A 17,217-nucleotide genomic window follows, 5' to 3' on the forward strand; every position below is an offset into this window, starting at 1 on the left:
CAGGAGATTAAGGCTGCAGTGAGCCATGATCACACCACTGTACTCCAGCCTAGGTGACAGAGCAAGACCCTGTCTCAAAAAAAAAAAAAAAGTAGTTAAATAAATATATAGTATATTTTAGAAAGGTTTTATTTTACAACTAAACAATTTAAAAGTGCCTTGTCACCAAAAGAGAGTGACAAATTCTTCCATTACATGAAAAATTGACTTGGGTAATAGCTTATTCCCAGATACTTTAGGACTTCTGATGCTCTTTTATCCTTCATATTCTTCTGTCTATGGTTATTGTTAACTTTGGGCAGCGATGTTTTTAGAAGTTGGGTTAGATCAAAAGACATTCATTTTTCTTCCTTTCCTTTCCTTTCCTCTTTCCTTTCCTTTCCTCTTTCCTTTCCTTTCCTTTCCATTTGTTTGGGCTTCTGTTTTCCCTAGTAAAGATCTTTTCCATTCAGTATTGGGTAGCACACTCTTTCCCAGAGGAATCGAGTTAGAGTTTTGTATTGTTCCTGCACTTGCTTGTTCTCAAAAACTGAGCATCACTGCCCCACTGAACTTATCCTCCCCTGCACCCAACTCCTTCTTGAGAGAAGACAGTGGCAAAGTCACATGGGACACTAAGCTCCTTCTGTGGTAAGAACCAAACCAATAGACCTGCCAAATCTGTCCTTTGCTCTGTATACAAACAGGCCAGTTTTGTGTGGGGCCAGCTTCTTTCCAGGCCTTGTTTGGGACTCTAGACATTGACAACATTTGAAAGGGGTGCTTGGCTTTTGGACCATCCAGCTTGTTTAAATTCCTTTCGGAAGCCACTGTCACCCATCTCTGTCCAGATTTAAAAATCAGGCACTTTTTCATTTCAAATATAAAGTGGTGGTTTGATTTTTTTATTAAAGGAAGTGTCTCCTGAGCCTATTACATGGATCACAGAAGGTTTTAGTCTTTTCTGATTGTGGTGTTGGTCTTTTTTTTGTGTTAACTTAAAATCCTAGATTTTTTGGTCTAAACCTGATTGGCCATAGGGAGTTAATATGTAAGACTGATGACTCTTTTTCTCTCTTTATTACCAGAAACTGGTTGCTCAAATGAAGCAGGATCCACAGGTAAAACTACTATTGTTATTCATTTAATTGTTAAATTTAAAAATAATTTAAAATAAAATCACCGTAAAATACTTAAATATAGATGGTACTTAACTTTTAAGAATTATTTCATTTCTAATAGCAATTATTTTTAATACGTTGATCTTCAGGGTATAAGGGTTTAGAAAAATTCAGTCATTCTATTTTAATATAGCTATTATTTCATCTTTGTTACTATTATTTTGGTTTTATATTAATTGGTTTGAGTATTTTGGAGAAAAATATTGAGTTAATACTTGTCATATAGCTTAAATTCATTTCCATAAACCCACTTATTCAAAATCAGAGTTTTTGAGGCTTTCTGTCATCCCAGTATTATGAAAAGAGACCCCAAACCATTTTTATTTACTTGGAGTTTATATTATAGAACATTTGAATAGTACTGAATTCTCTGTGTTCAGGGTAAGAATTTTAGAGTATTTTTTAAAAGAAGCATTTTAGAAAATTTTATTTTTGAAAGAACCCTTAAAGGAGGGTTAAAAAGTACCTTATGTTACTTTCTAACAGAAAAGTTAACAGAGAATGTTAACTTTTCTTTAAATTCTCATAGGCATTTTTCACTTAGGCATTTTATTCTCTATTTCTGAAGAGATATTTTCCTAAAAACTTACCCTGTCTTCTGATAATTATATTTATTATTGGGCAGTGTCTCTTTTGTAACCATTAGATACTAGGTCATAAGTATGGAGAGTGTTTATCAAATATCAAATATATCTATATCTGTATCTATATCTATATCTCTATCTATATCTCTATCTATATCTATATCTATATCTCGGTTGATAAACAGTCCATACAGGCTTCACTGTAAAGTAAAATCAAGTTTTTGATTGAAGAATGGTACTGAGGCACATTGATTTTTGGAAGTAAAAAAATAACACTTATCTCTATAAATTGAGAACTCAGGTCTAACTATTGTGTTTTGACTCTGAGAGCTGGCATTGATAGCCCATACTTATTGCTGTTGAATGATCCCACTTCCGTGAGAAACTTCTCCTTTTTTTTCTTCATTTTTTTGGTATATTCACAATTTAAATTGGATTTAGATACAAAAATTAGCCAGGCATGGTGACGGGTGCCTGTAACGCCAGCTACTCAAGAGGCTGAGGCAGGAGAATCACTTGAACCTGGGAGGCAGAGGTTGCAGTGAGCCAAGATCTTGTCACTGCACTCCAGCCTGGGCGACAGAGCGAGACTGCTTCTCAAAATAAATAAATAAATAATAAATTGGATTTAGGGAACCAAGAGGTAGTAGACTTTAGATTAACAGGTCCTTTCCTATTTAATGTGGTAAACTACATTATCAGCAACTGTGAAATGTTACTAGAAACTATCATTTCTGTTATAGTTGGTGATCATGTAACAGAATTGTCTTAACCTGAAGAATCTGAGGTGGGCAGGGCAGTAACTTGTTGGACAACAGGTGTGGGTGATCTCATTGGAGAAGCCTTATGTCAAATACTACACTAATAAAAAAGTCCACACGGAGTAAACCAAACTCAATAGACGAGGAGGATGTGTTCCCTAACCCTGACAGAAGACCAACCAGGGTAAATTGAAAGAATTGTATGTGAGACAAATCAAGTAAAAGCAGTCTCTCATTAGGGTGGTATTCAGTCTGCTAGTAGGCTGTCCTGCTACATTAAGCATTTGAAAACTTTAATTTTGGAATTTTTTGCCTACTTTAGTAAAAGGCAATCATGCTCTGTGTATCTCATCTAAAATAGTATTCTTTTTTTGATTCCTAGAATTTTAGAACTGAGAAAATGCCCTGGTAGTCAGTGTGTTAATTTGAATGATGTAGTGTTAAGGCAGTTGCAGTACTGACAGCTTTTCAGATCTAGGCTAAAATAACAAATGTACTTTGCTAAATAAGGGAGAGGGCAAGTGGAGAAAAACCTCTTATCTTTGTTGATAATGCTGTAAAGCATGTAGTGTGTGCATACTTATAACCTCCATTTTCCTACTTTTGTGTGATTAGTGGAGCTTTGGGTTTTCTGTCAATGGATACTTTCTATAAAGAATAAGAATATTTTAGTGGACAGGTACTCTTACCGTACAAGATGCTCAAATATAAAACTTGGTGTAATTTAAAACAGTTGCAGAGGAGCTGCTCCTGTTTTGGTGTGAAGAGCCTATATTTAGGATCTGTGCATTAGGTGATGGTATTATGGCCACAGTGTAATGCATGACAGATTTGATTGGCTAAATGCTTCGGGTTGCTTCATCATTTGTAATACAGTATGCATAGTCTTCCTGCTACTATTCTGTTAACAAATGAAATATCTTTCTCACAGATATTTTTTCTTTCCAATCAGAATGCTGACTTAAAGAAACAGCTTCATGAACTCCAAGCCAAAATCACAGCTTTGAGTGAGAAACAGGTAGGGGAAAAGGGGAGGGGGGCATATTTTTAACGTTGTGTTCTAAAGATATGTCTGCTCGAGGCTTCTAAGAGAACTGCTATTTTTCCTCATGTGTGAAAATAAGTGTGGGCAGCCAGACTTGGTTTTAATTTTGTTTGAGCTCTGTTTATCTATTTTTATTTTTGGTTGAAATCAGTCTCTAGAGTATCCCATGGGTATATGTTACTGGCAAATACCTAAAAGCAATGTGGCAGGCTGCCGTTAACTGTGTTAATTAAACTCTATAGTTTACCCATAGGGGATGGGGTAAAGGCAGTTAGTGAGAATAGGTGATAGAGAATCTTGTAGGTGCTGCGTGTACCTTGTTACTTGTCTTAAAGCCTTGAGCTGACATTAAACTTACTGTGGAGAGAATCTTCTTGTAACTAGATTGCACTAAATGTAGGTCTTCCATTCTAAGTATGGTCATGCCTTTATGTTAATCTCTATTAGATATTGACCTACTATTACGTGAAAAAACTTCGGTGAAATCTTATTAGACTTATTCTATATGGGGCAGGAGAAGAACATCTTGCTTTTTTCCAAGGACACCTGGAAAATATTCTTTGGAATTTTTTGTATGATGACCTCCACTTTACCAATTCAGGCAGTGCCTGCCACCAGGTGGAGTGTGGCAATTGATAGAGCTATAAGTAAATGTTTATGGTAATCCCACAAAGCATTTGTTTTCTTGTTTCTTCCCCACCACTCTCCTTCTGGTTAGAAAGAGTGGTTTTCTGTCTTGGAGTAGGTGAATGTATTAATCAAAAGAATAAGGTGATTTGCAGTTGATACTTCATGCCAGTGACATTTTTTGAAGATTTTTGACTAAATAGTTCTCAATAACTGATTTTTATGTTGTTATTTAATGTTATTTAGTGAAATAATAACAATGAGAATAATTTATTTCTGGAGTTTTTTATGGTGTTTCTATTGTGTTTTCATTTAATTGAGGGGAGAAATAAACTTTGAGAATTATGTGGAAGAGATATGAATCATTAATGTTTCAGAATAGAATCATCTTCCAAGCTGAGTGAACAACTGCTTTATATTCTTCCCTCCTATTCTTATGCGTCCCCATCTTGTCTTCTCCACAGACAGGAGGTATTTTAGATTAGGGAATTGCCAAACTAAAATTGGGAGGAGGTGGGATGGTGGAGAACAATTTGTAAGAAAAATATAAACAGAGTTGGTTAGTATGTATTTGGCTCTGAATGTGATTCAGTTCTCTAAAGTCAACATGATGTATGTTAGTGAAAGTGTTCTAGCTTTAGAATTCTGTTAGCGCTGAGCCTCCTTATAGTTTCAGGGTTAGTTTGACAAGACGCCAATGAATGAGTCACATTTGCTGAAAAATTCACGTGTTCCAGCAGGGAAAGAAGGTGAGAACTGATTAGTGGAGTAGGGGTTGGGGGATGCTGTTGCAAAGTTAAGATAAGTTAAGAGTACATTTGGGGAAAGTGGGACAATTTTTAGAAATTTACATCTACTCGAAATTTTTGTTTGTGAGAACTAACATAGATTTGGTTTATTCTGTAACTTTTTATTCTTTAATCTGTTTTCTGTTAGCGACCTTACTGAATAGAAAATTGCAACTATCTATGTTAAGACATTTCATCAAGTGGCAAGCTCTAATTGTTCTCTGAACTAAGTTTGCATTTCTGAAACTGGAATTTTAAAAAATGTCTAACATCAGGAAAACTTTAGGTATACAAAGTAAATAAAACTAGAGTGAGAAACTGAAATCCAGTCCTGCAATTTTTATATTTCCTTAACTGTTAAAACAACCTTCTTGATGGAACAGAAAAATATCATTTTTAGGTAGGCTAATACTTGAAGGAAGCACAGCTGTAAAGTTCAAAAGCTTATCCCTCCTCAGACTTATTTTCAACATGTGATATTACTCTTTAGTTTAGAATAGTTTTATTGGCCAGGTGTGGTGGCTCACGCCTGTAATCCCAGCACTTTGGGAGGCCAAGGCGGGCAGATCACCTGAGGTCAGGGGTTCGAGACTAGCCTGGCCAACGTGGCGAAACCCTGTCTCTACTAAAAATACAAAAATTAACCAGGTGTAGTGGCACATGCCAGTAGTCCCAGCTACTTGGGAGGCTGAGGCAGGAGAATTGCTTGAACCCAGGAGGCGGAGGTTGTAGTGAGCCAAGACCATGCCACTGCACTCCAGCCTGGGCGACAGAGCGAGACTCCGTCTCAAAAAAATAAAATAGTTTTATTTTAGAACAGTTTCCTAATGCTATATGCCTTTTTTTTCCCCCCCTCAAAGGAGCCACTCATCCTCTGGCAGAACCTAACCAATTTTCCTTCCACTTTAATAACTAAAATCTGAATTACCTTATCCATATGACTAATATTTTAAGTTAACAGTAATTTTTTGTTAGAAAAATTTAAAATACAGAAAAGTTTGGAGAATAATGGCATATTTCACACTTAACCCCTTGTCATATTTGCTTCCATTCTTTTTCTTTGTGCATTTTTCTGTAATCATTTTTTTCAATATTTATTAGAAAACTTTAATTATACAAATAATGGACTCATATATTCTCTTCTTTTGTTTTATTAAAAAAAAGTTGCATCTGACAACTTTTTTTTTTTGCATCTGACAAAACCATTGCAGATAGTCACTATTTCTTGCAGTAGACACTAGTTCTTATTCACTGTTGCCACTTCAATCTTTGATACTTACTTAGTTTCTCCCTTAAAACTATGTAATCGTATGCTCCATTTGGGAAAATACAGCCTTTAATGAGCATCCTTCATGGCTAAAACTCAGTGAATTTCACTGAATTCTTGGTTGGAAGGTTCTAGTGCTTTTAAATTGTAACTTGAGATTTCTGAAAGAAACTGGCAGATTTCAAAGTCAGCTTCTTGACCTGCAGGGCTTCAATTTGTGGCTGACAGTTTTAACTCAGAAAATCCCTGACTTGATTGGCTAAATAAATTATATGTTATATAGCCATTAAGATCATGGTTTTGGAAAGTATTTTAATGATACAGGAATGTGCTCTGAAATAATAAGTGAGAGAGTATACACAACTTTATGTGCATTACAGTCTCATTTTTATGTCTATTTTGTGTGTATATGTATGTGGGCGTGTAAATGTATGCAGAAACAGTGTCAGTATAAAATATTGGAAGGTAGTTAAGTTTACAGGTGGTTTATTTTTTCTGTATACTCTTATGTATATTTTCTAAATGCTCCACAATAAATATGTTTCACTTTTAGAATCAGAAATAGACAAGAAATATGATTTAAAAAATTTTTTTAACATCAAGCTCTTGTCTGTTTCAGGCATAGTTCACATTTAAAAATCTAATGACATTCTTCTCATGGTATTAAATATATGAACCACTCTAATCAGAGAATCCAACTTTTTTTTTTTTTTTTGAGACAGGGTCTCGCTCTGTTGCCCAGGCTGGAGTGCAGTGGCGCCGTCTTGGCTCACTGTAAGCTCCGCCTCCCGGGTTCACGCCATTCTCCCACCTCAGACTCCCAAGTAGCTGGGACTACAGGCGCCCACCACCACGCCTGGCCAATTTTTTGTATTTTTAGTAGAGACCGGGTTTCACCATGTTAGCTGGGATGGTCTAGATCTCCTGACCTTGTGATCTGCCCACCTCGGCCTCCCAAAGTGCTGGGATTATAGGCGTGATGTAATGCTGAAGTGTGGAAGCAACTATTAATTTCTTTAACAGGATTCACTCTCATTCTCACTCCCCACACCCTGATATTTTGATAGGCATATGTGGTCTTTTATGGAGCTATTCTGATATGGAGCCAAAGCACTTAGTTGCTGTAGTTCTCTGCTTTCATTTTACTTTCTTGTAGAGGCAATCTTAACATCCCAAAGCTTGTTGCTTGTTACTGTGGTGCTTCAGGGTTAAACCATCATGGTTGCAGCTTTGGTTTCCCCAGCCTGAACAGTTTGCTGCCCTATCTCCCTTTACCTGGTGGCCTCCTGGTGAGGTTTCATGTCATAGCTTAAATGTCACTTCCTCAGAGGAGCTATCCCTGACACTCCTTCCTCTAGTCAAAATCAACTGTTTCTATTATTATCTCACATTGAACCATACTTTTCCTTCATAGTTATTCCATTTAGACATTCAGTTATGAATGACTGAAAACCCAAAATAAGAGTGATGTAAACAGGGAAAACTTAATTTCTCTCTCATCTAAAAGTTCTATAGGTCCCTCTGGGGCTAGGGCTGCGGAGAGTGGTTCCACGGTGTCAGGGAACCCAGGTTCCTCCTATTCTGTTGCTCTGCCATTCTCAGCATGCAGCTTTCACATCGCAGTCCAAAATAGCTGCTCCATCTGGTAAGAAGGGGGAGAAGCAACAAAGAGCAAGCCCTTTATTTTTTAAGGATGTTTACTAGAAGTTGCATGCACCACTTCCAGTTAGATCCCATGGGCCTGAACTTAGTCATATGGCCTCCGCTAGGAGCAAGGAAGTCTGGAAAATGTAGGTAGTTTATTGCTGGTAGTCATGGCCAGATAAAATTCAAGGACTATTACTGAGTAAGAATTGGGAAATAAATACTGGGAATAATTAGCATTTTCTATTACAGTAGCATGTCTGTATCTGTAGGATTACTATTTTTTAAATATCTGTCTTCCTCATTAGATTGTTAGTTTCAGGAAGGCAGGGAACATGTTTGTTTTATTTGCTTTTTTGTTCCTAGTATAATATTTAGTATAATATTTAACATAGAATATTAACACAGAAGAGGCACTTATATTCTTTAAATGAATTATTTTATCCACCCAATCTTTTGCTCTGCTTATGTTGTAATTTTTTTGTAGAATGGTGTGTCTTGCTTTCTATGCTTTTTAAACCTAACTTATTATGAAAATCTTCTTAGATTTTTGAGTGTTCTTTCAGAACATGATTTTTAACAGCTTTAAATATTAGTGTAATTGGCTATATCATGATTTTTTGAAACTATTCTTCTCTTGATGATAGGGTGTTTCCAGTTTTTTTTTTTTTTTGCTATTATCAATATTGCTTTGATAGATATACCCTTCTATATGAATGCGTGTTTCTCTCTGATTGTCCTAGGAGAAATTCCTAGATGTGTGATGACTGGATGTGTTGGTCACCTATTACCCTAACAATTCTGCATCAGAAACTAGTGTTTTATTGAGTGGCTTTCAACACTGCCGGTACTTATACCTAACTGGTCAAAGATTTGATTATCTCTTTAAGAAAAATAAGCTTGATGAAGTAACTTACACTTTAATAATGTGCCATATTATTATAGGGCATTTTACCTAAGTGTTTATTTTCACACTGGGTCTGTAGGTCATCTGGGGTTCTCCTGATCTAGGGTGTACTTGGCCAGGCACCTCTGCTTCAGTTTGTGGGCTGTCTGAACCTGCCTTCAGGCTGCAGGTTTGGTTAGGTCTACTCTAAATGTGTTTATTCTGAGGCCTTGCATGAAGGGACAGCAGCTACCTGGGGCGTATTCATTTTGTAGTTTACCTAAGAGCACAAGAAGCAGGCCAAACTACTAAAATACATTTTAAGACTCTGCTGGCATCAGGTTTGTTAACATCTCATTAGCCAAAAGAAGCCACATGGCCAAGCCTTGCAAAGTTATATGACAAAGGGTGTGAATGTGTAATTTTAAAACAGAGAGGATATGGAAATTGAAAACAATAATTCATCTACTGCACTTAGTCTGAAGGTATAAAAAAAACTTTTGCTACATCAAAAAAATTTTTTAACCATGTATCTCCAAATAACCCCCAGAAAAGGCTATATCACATTAATAGCATATATTGATAATAAGTGATTTTCCCCAGGAGATACCCTGTCAAACAGGAAAAAAGCACTCTGCTAATTTGGAAGATGTATTGATATGTATTTGATGCTTATCAGGAAGTATATTTTTCAAAGAATTTGCCGTTTGTCCATGGCACAAATCTATTGTAGTATTCCATAGAATTATCTTTTAGTTTTAAATTTTGTTATTCTTTCACACCTTCTTCTATTTCTTTTTACTCCTTTTTAGAGATATAGACCCTTCTGTAGTCTTTGATCTTTTCTACAAGTTTCCTTCTCCGACTCTGTTTAAAAATTATAGTCACCAGGCTGGGTGTGGTGGCTCACAGCTATAATCCCAGCATTTTGGGAGGCCGAGATAGGCAGATCACCTGAGGTGAGGAGTTCAAGACCAGCCTGGCCAACATGGCGAAACGCTGTCTCTACTAAAAATACAAAAATTAGCTGGGTGTGGTAGCGGGCACCTGTAGTCCCAGCTGCTCAGGAGGTTGAGGCAGGAGAATTGCTTGAACCCTGGAGGCAGAGGCTGCAGGGAGCCAAGATGGTGCCACTGCACTCCAGCCTGGGCAACAGAGCGAGACTCGTCTCAAAAAAAAAAAAAAAATTATAGTCATCATTTCTTACAGATCTCTTCTACATAATATTAGATGAAATACTTTTCTGGGTTTAGTAAGTTCATCTTGCCATTTATGGAATCATTCTCAATTTTAAATTTGAATATATTTTAATACAAGATTCTGAAGCTTTTGAGAAAGAAGTTTGTGTCCCTCCTATAACTAGTTATGTTTCTGATCTATAGGACAACATAATTTAAGCTAATTAGGTAACAGAAACAAAGGACTGGGTACGGATGGGGGAACCAGAAGTTTGATTCTATTCCTGACTCTGTAATAGACTTGTTGATAGATTTTCATTATTGAATAACTTAATATGTCTTTTTCCATATTTGTGGAATGTTTGGATTATGCATTGAGGAGTTAATGCACATGTATCCATTGAGTGCATGGAGTTCTTTTGTAGGTGAGTTCTGTTTAAAAGGAAATTGTTGGCTGTAGTCATGGTGGTTAACTTCATCTCATATGTAACACTTTCATCTTACGTGTAAAGTACTACTTTTCTAAGAAGCTTAGAACATTTCACATTTAACTCAATCACAAGTGCATCATTGTGATACATAAACTGAGGCGTGGACTTTGTGACTTAACCATTATTGTATAATTTATCAGTATCAGATTCAATACTAGAATCCAGATTGCTGTACTCTTCATTCAGTTTTATTTAGTAACTCTGTAGACCTTTATCTATCAAATATTTTTTGAAACAGGACATTAGGCAAAATAATTACATTGCCTTTAGGCCTCATTACCTTGGAGTCAAATAAGTAAGTTAGATCCTATAGTCCTTGTGTTGGTTACCTGATATATGACTATCTCCAGCCTCTTAATACCAGTTACCATAAAATGTTACCCTCCGTGGTTCACAGCCAAACTAGTGTGATTCGCACATCACATTGGAATTTAAAATTGTTGTCTTAGAAATCTTTTCATTGTGATGGAAACCTGACTTTATCCAGAGCTTAGGAATTTCCTAAGATTTAGTCTAGTTCATCCCTCCTGTGTAATATTTATGTGAAGCCATTGGTCCAATTGTTTGTTGAGTTTATTGCCACTTGTGTACATCAAAGGACATCAGCTCCTCATTTTCGTCAAATACAGGAAATGTAATATTTCACATTTCTCCTGGTGAAATCCTATTGGCTTATATTCAGCCAAGATGAGATGAAGGAAAGGCTCAGAAATAACTGGCTGCAAGTATGAAAGTTCTGAAGATCGAGAGGTTGTATATGTGTAGTGTGACTGTGGTTCCCAGTGCTGTATTATCTGCTCTCCTTTTTACCTGTCTTCTTGGAGTGTGATTGTGTCTGTTGCTGCTAGTTGTACTTAAGTGGTCAAAGATTTGACTATCTCTTTGAGAAAGAGATGCTTGATTGAGTAACTTATACTTTAATAACGTGCCACATTATTATAGGGCATTTTACCTGAGTATGGCAGAGGAAATCAAGTCAGTTGGTGACTTGTACCAGATGCATCAGTTTGCTGAGTTAAGGCAGAGCAATCTTCTTGTGAGTTTATCCCAATAACTTATTTTTGGTGCTGGCAAATGGAATGACTTTTAAAATTCAAATTGAATTTCTTAGCCCTTGTCATCAGGTGTTATATATCTTGACACTGGGCTACTAGAATCTACTGACTGGAATCTACTGTATTTTTTTTTTCTACTTTGCTCATCTATTGCTTAGCTGAGAGCAGTTGCTTCAAGCTATGAAAATCAAATCAAAGGCCAAGTTTGTGGAATGTTTTTCAAGCCTGTGGTATCTGTCTTTTTTCTTTTGCATAGAACATACCTGTATTTCAGAATGTTTAGGGACTCTTCCACTCTTTGGAGAACATTAATTTTTGAGTGATAGGCAGTGTGAATAACGAATGCTTTTTAGGAGCCAATATGACTGACACCACCTCTCTACTATATCATGTGTTTTCAAATAATGTGCATATATTATATATATATATATATATATATATGCTTTCAAAAAATCCATTCCCCCTATTTATTCCCTTTTCTGTAGGATCTGTGCTTTTCAGACTTCTTTATCATTCAGAGTCTGATTCATCTGTTTTATTCCACATATATTTATTGAGAGTTTACTCTAGTGAAAGGCATGATACTAGGCCCATGGAGGATGCAGAGAATGAAAATCTGGCAGTGTTACTTCCATGTGACTGGTTATGACCTACAAGGCATTCAAGCTCATTAGCATTGATACCTTTAACAACTCATTCTCATGCATACCCCGTAAATTCCCTGCTGTCACCTTTACTCCCTGGGCTCTCTCAAGACTATGCCTTCTTCACACATCCTCTTCTCTACACTTGGAATTTTCTTACCTTTTTACCTGGTTAATTCCTACGTATCCTTTGAAGACTCAGCTTAAGCAAGGTCTTCTATAAGCTTTTCTTGACTTCTTTCTACCTTCCGAGCAGAGTTAGGCACTCCTCTTCTGTGTACTCATGGTACTTGGTACTTGTACCTACTTTATTTGGCGCTCATTGTGGTACTTATTTGCACTCATCAAGTTGTATTGTAATTATTTGTAAGATCCTCACAGGCAAGGACTGTGTCTTGCTCACATTTGTACCCCTCAAGTCTAGAATGGTAGATGAGCAGCAAGTGTTTTTGAATGTTATTAATTCATTATGCCCTCAGAAAGCTGGTAAGGTGGCCAAGGATGTCCCTACCAAGGGTTCACCATCAAAAGAAAATTCCCATTTAAAATGGTTCAATTCAGTTTTTTTTTTTTTTTTTGTTGGGGGTGGAATATTCTTATTATTATTTCCTACTTCAGTGTTTTAGGAGAATTCAGTGCCATTATTAACTCTATTCCAATTTAGAGCAGCTTTATCTTAGTTTCAGAAAAGGACAGTTTTTATTAAGTGAAGTTGTATAAACTAGTAAATGAGTCTGGGGCCACCAGTTTGAAAACTTGATACATCTAGAAACAAGTCTCTTCTGCAATGTTGCTACCTCACTTACCTCAGAAAACCCTTCATTTTCTCACCCATGCCCGCCTCCCCGTTGAACTCATACATACCTTACCCTCTAGACTTTTCAGATACTTGTTATGCTGTGTTGTTTCTTCAACCTGGGATGTTTTTACCTGTCTTCTTTGCGTAGTGCAAACCTAGGGTCACCTTATACCTTTCTTCCAGCAGACCCACTTACAGGACAACATAGTACAGAAATCACCACAAAAGAAAATTTGAAAACAAATGTGATTGAATCAAGGTGCATTAGTAAGTAATACATAAGTAATACATAAGGTGCATTAGTAAAGAATACATTAGCTATATATGCATATTATGGAATAACATGTAGCTGTTAAAAAAGAATGAGGTGCTTAACTGAATGGAAAGATGAATAGAAAGTTAAAAAAGCAAATTGTAAAACAGACGTACAGTATAATTCAATATTAGTTTAAAATACAAAATACTAAAAAACTGTTTGTATTTATGCATTCGTGGTCATTTATACTTGAAAATGCATGGGAAAAGGTCTAGATTATCTAGAATTATTTACACAGAACCATTCACAGTGATTGCCTCTAAGAAGTGAGGTTCAAGAGAGGTGGTCAAGAAAGCTAGCACTTTTAACTTTATATATGCTTTTGTTATTTAAATTTATTTATTTTTATTTTGTTTGTTTGTTTATTATTTTTAGAGCCAAGGTCTTATTCTGTCGCCCAAGGTGGTGTGCAGTGGTACAATCATAGCTCGCTGGAGTCTTGAACTCCTGGGCTCAAGTAATCCTACCACCTGAGCCTCCCAAGTGGCTGGCGCTACAGGCGTGCACTGTCACGCCTGGCTGATTTATTTTTATTTTTTTAGAAACAGCTTCTCATTTTGTTGCCCAGGCTGGTCTTGAATTCCTGGCAAGTGATCCTTCTGACTCAGCCTCCCAAGTAACTGGGATTATAGGTTCAAGCCACAATGGCTGGCTGAATTTATTTTTTATAAGGAACACATACTAATTTTTTAAAACTGTTGAGGTATAACATACAGATAAATATCTAATATATATTTATATGTATGTACATATGGCTCAAATATATTATTACACACTGAAACCACTAGGTAACTAATACCTATATCAGTAATCAGAATATCACTATCACAACATAAATCCCTTTGTCCTTCCCCAGTTCACTACCTCCTCTACCAGAGAAACTACCTTTATTACCTCTTACAGCATCGACTAATTTTGCCTGTGTATCAAATAAAATAGAGCCTACTTTTTTCTGTCTGGCTTATTTTGTTCAACATGTTTATGAGACTATATCCCTTTCTTTTGAAGTAGTAAAAAACTTTTTACTTGGAAATAATTACAGATTCACAGGAAGTTGTCTTTTGAAATTTTAAGTCACTAAAGAAAAAGTTTGCCATCTCTTGGATGTGCCCACCCTAACATCTCATGGCATAGTCAGGTGGTTTCTCTTCTGTGAGCCAGTAGCTCCTTGCTCTGTGACTTTTGTGTAGCTCTTACCACATATCTTTAACTATTTGTTTGTGTGTCATTTCTTCCTCTCTAGATTGTGAGCCTCTGTGAACTGTGATCCCTTCACCCTTATACACCCGCTTTATACCCTAGTGCTTCACACACAGTGGCGCTTAAACAACTTTTGTTAAAGAAAAGGAGTAAATTCTAGTCCTGGCTGTGCTAGTCACTGACAGGCTTTGTGTCCATTGAATTTCTCTGAGCTGGTTTCCTCACCTGTAACATAGACGTTATAATTGTATCAGTACAGATGCTTTTAGCTGTAGTTTAGTTGTAGTTAGAAAGCCCAACTAAAAATGGCTAAGACAGTAAGTGAATTTATTGATTCAAATAAGGAGAATTTGCTAGAATTGCTCAGTTCAGCAGCTCAGCAACACTATCAGGACCCATATTCTGGTCATCTTTCAGCACTGCCATGCTCAGCATGTCAGCAACCACTGCTGTTATGGGATGGCTGCTGTGGCGCCAGGCTTTACATCTTCACACATCAACATCCTGGGGCAGAAAAGGACCATTTCTTATTAAATATCTCTTTTTATGATTATGGAAAACTTTAATTAGAAGCCTTTCAACAGACTTTGCATCTCATTGACCACAGTTCTGTCATATGCCAATGCCTAGTTCCTGGCAAGAAGGAGGAGTCCAAGACTGATTTATGTCCTGGAGCTGGAGATTTTCTCCTCGAGCATTTGGAAGCTAGATACCTAAACAAAATTGTTTTTTGTTATCAGGGAAGAGAAAGGGTGGAGAAGAATGGATATTCAAGAAAGTTAACAATGTCTGTCTCTATAACACTTTCCTCTACTAATGTAAATTAAGGATAATGTATATCTAAAGGTATATGCATGCTGAAATACCATGAAGTTATAATATATCATTAGTGCTTGTTACTGGCTCTGTGGATTATTTTAGAAAAGTCTCCCTTTGCCACCCTAGCTAGCAGCCTGCTTTAGGGCAAGGAGTACAAAAATAATTTTACTCTTTGCCAAAGCAATACATTATTAGAAGGGTAAATCTATTACAGAAAATAATGTAATTTATTTCAAATGTGAATTATAAATTATTTTTAATTTTTTGGTATTTAAACATTGTCTATAAACTATCATTATCATTGTTGATATTAATATGGTGTTTTGGATTTCTCCTTTTTAAAATGTTGAATATGTTAAATGACAGGCCAAATCATATATTCCTTCACTTCTTTTTTTCCCCAACAGATTAGGGTGTAAGAACCAGACAGGAAAAAGAAGTTTACTCTTTAACTAGTATCTTTTTATGGTAGCTAGTTAGATGGGAGGCTGTCCTGCAAAATTATGTTTTCAGAAGATATGTTTCCCAAAGTTGATTTACTCTAAGTTTAGGAAGCAAGTGTTTGTATGAATCAGCAGGGTTTGGCTAACCTCTCTCATCTTAGCTCTATCTGAAAAGGAGAGAGGGATTCTTAGTTTCTCTCAGTGAAGCACCAAACATTCCTTTGCTCTGAGAAATGAGGCCCTACAAGTTTTCAACTAATGTGTTCAGTTGTCACCTTTTCTCCTGCTCCCACCTCCATCGCTTTTTAAAAAACCTCTCCCGCTTTGCCTAAACAAATTATATCATTTTGACCAAGAAGAATACTAAAGATGGAGATCAGTTCTGAACTTAATTTTCCTTATGAACAGTGAATGATTATTATTACTCATCTGGTTTTATCTAGTGCTTCTGTCATCTAATATAGGAATTGGGGAAAAAATTAACAACTCCTTTCCTGGAGCCAAGAAGCACAAATGAACTTACCCTGAAAAGTTCTGTTACCTGAAGGAAAATAATCAAGTGAAACTGGGGGAGTGTGTTAATCGACAGAACTTGAAATTTGTTTTTCTGAGTATGTGATTTTATTTATTAGAGATTCTAGAAGTTTGTCTTGAAGTTGAGATAAATTCACATAAGATTTTGAGTTAACCCACCGGTGCCTTTTAATTGTAACATTTATAAACATCTGTCATAAAAACTGATTTCTGCTTATCCTATGATGTGGGTTCATCAGATGAAACAGTATTTGCAGGTTATCAAAAGTGCTGCCCCTAAGCCTCATCAGTTCCTGCTAATAGCTGATAAAATTATATATAATTCTTTATATTTCTAGTATTCCTTTTTACAGCTTCCTTTCCCCTAGCTCTTACTTGCTTAATTATATACTTTATGGGTAAAGTGATTTTAGCCATTACTTCAGGGTATCCTTCTGAAGAGAAATTGATTAGTTCTCCAAAAATGGAAAGACTAGTATGATTCTCTAGGGCAGGGACTGGTAAAACTATGGCTTGAACCTGGGCCAAATCTGTCCTGCCACCTGTTTTTGTAAAGTTACTAGAACACAACCACACTCTTTACATTTACATATTCTCTATGACTGACTGCTTTTGTGCCACAATGGCAGAGTTAAGTAGTCATGACAAAGACAGTATGGCCTTATGGTAGTTACTATCTGGTTATTTTTAGAAAGTTTGCCAATCTTACTCTAGAGAAATTTAACCAGAGAGGCACTCAACTCAGAGATATTAGGCACCATGTAACAGCCTTGGGCAGGAGTGAGTGCTACACTGTATATAGACTGTATGTACACTGAAAACAGGGTATATGGTGTATACAGAATAGTAAGAGCCCCTTCTCTTATAAACATGCCAGCCCCCCCCAGAGAATTCAATACATTTTGAACACCTCATTTTTTTAGCCACTTTTATTTTTGATTCTCTTTGTCTCTATTCCTCTCCCCACTTCTCTCTT

At 36.4% G+C, this 17,217-nt stretch overlaps 1 protein-coding gene across 50 annotated transcripts in view; it reads left to right on the top strand.

Annotated features, from left to right (window-relative positions):
- Positions 1-17,217, top strand: part of PHF21A (PHD finger protein 21A) — a 190,750-nt gene that overhangs the window by 40,934 nt on the left and 132,599 nt on the right. For 33 of the 50 annotated variants that reach the window (XM_009246416.4, XM_063728458.1, XM_054524428.2 and 30 more), the window contains 2 exons: positions 1,068-1,100; positions 3,458-3,523. In XM_009246416.4, the coding sequence (XP_009244691.1) occupies positions 1,068-1,100; positions 3,458-3,523 (99 nt within the window). Of the gene's footprint in view, positions 1-1,067; positions 1,101-3,436; positions 3,524-17,217 lie in introns of all 50 variants that reach the window. The other 17 variants (XM_054524426.2, XM_054524414.2, XM_054524436.2 and 14 more) reach the window with 1 other exon arrangement.

Source organism: Pongo abelii, chromosome 9 (assembly GCF_028885655.2).
Source record: "Pongo abelii isolate AG06213 chromosome 9, NHGRI_mPonAbe1-v2.0_pri, whole genome shotgun sequence".
Classification (NCBI taxonomy): domain Eukaryota; kingdom Metazoa; phylum Chordata; class Mammalia; order Primates; family Hominidae; genus Pongo; species Pongo abelii.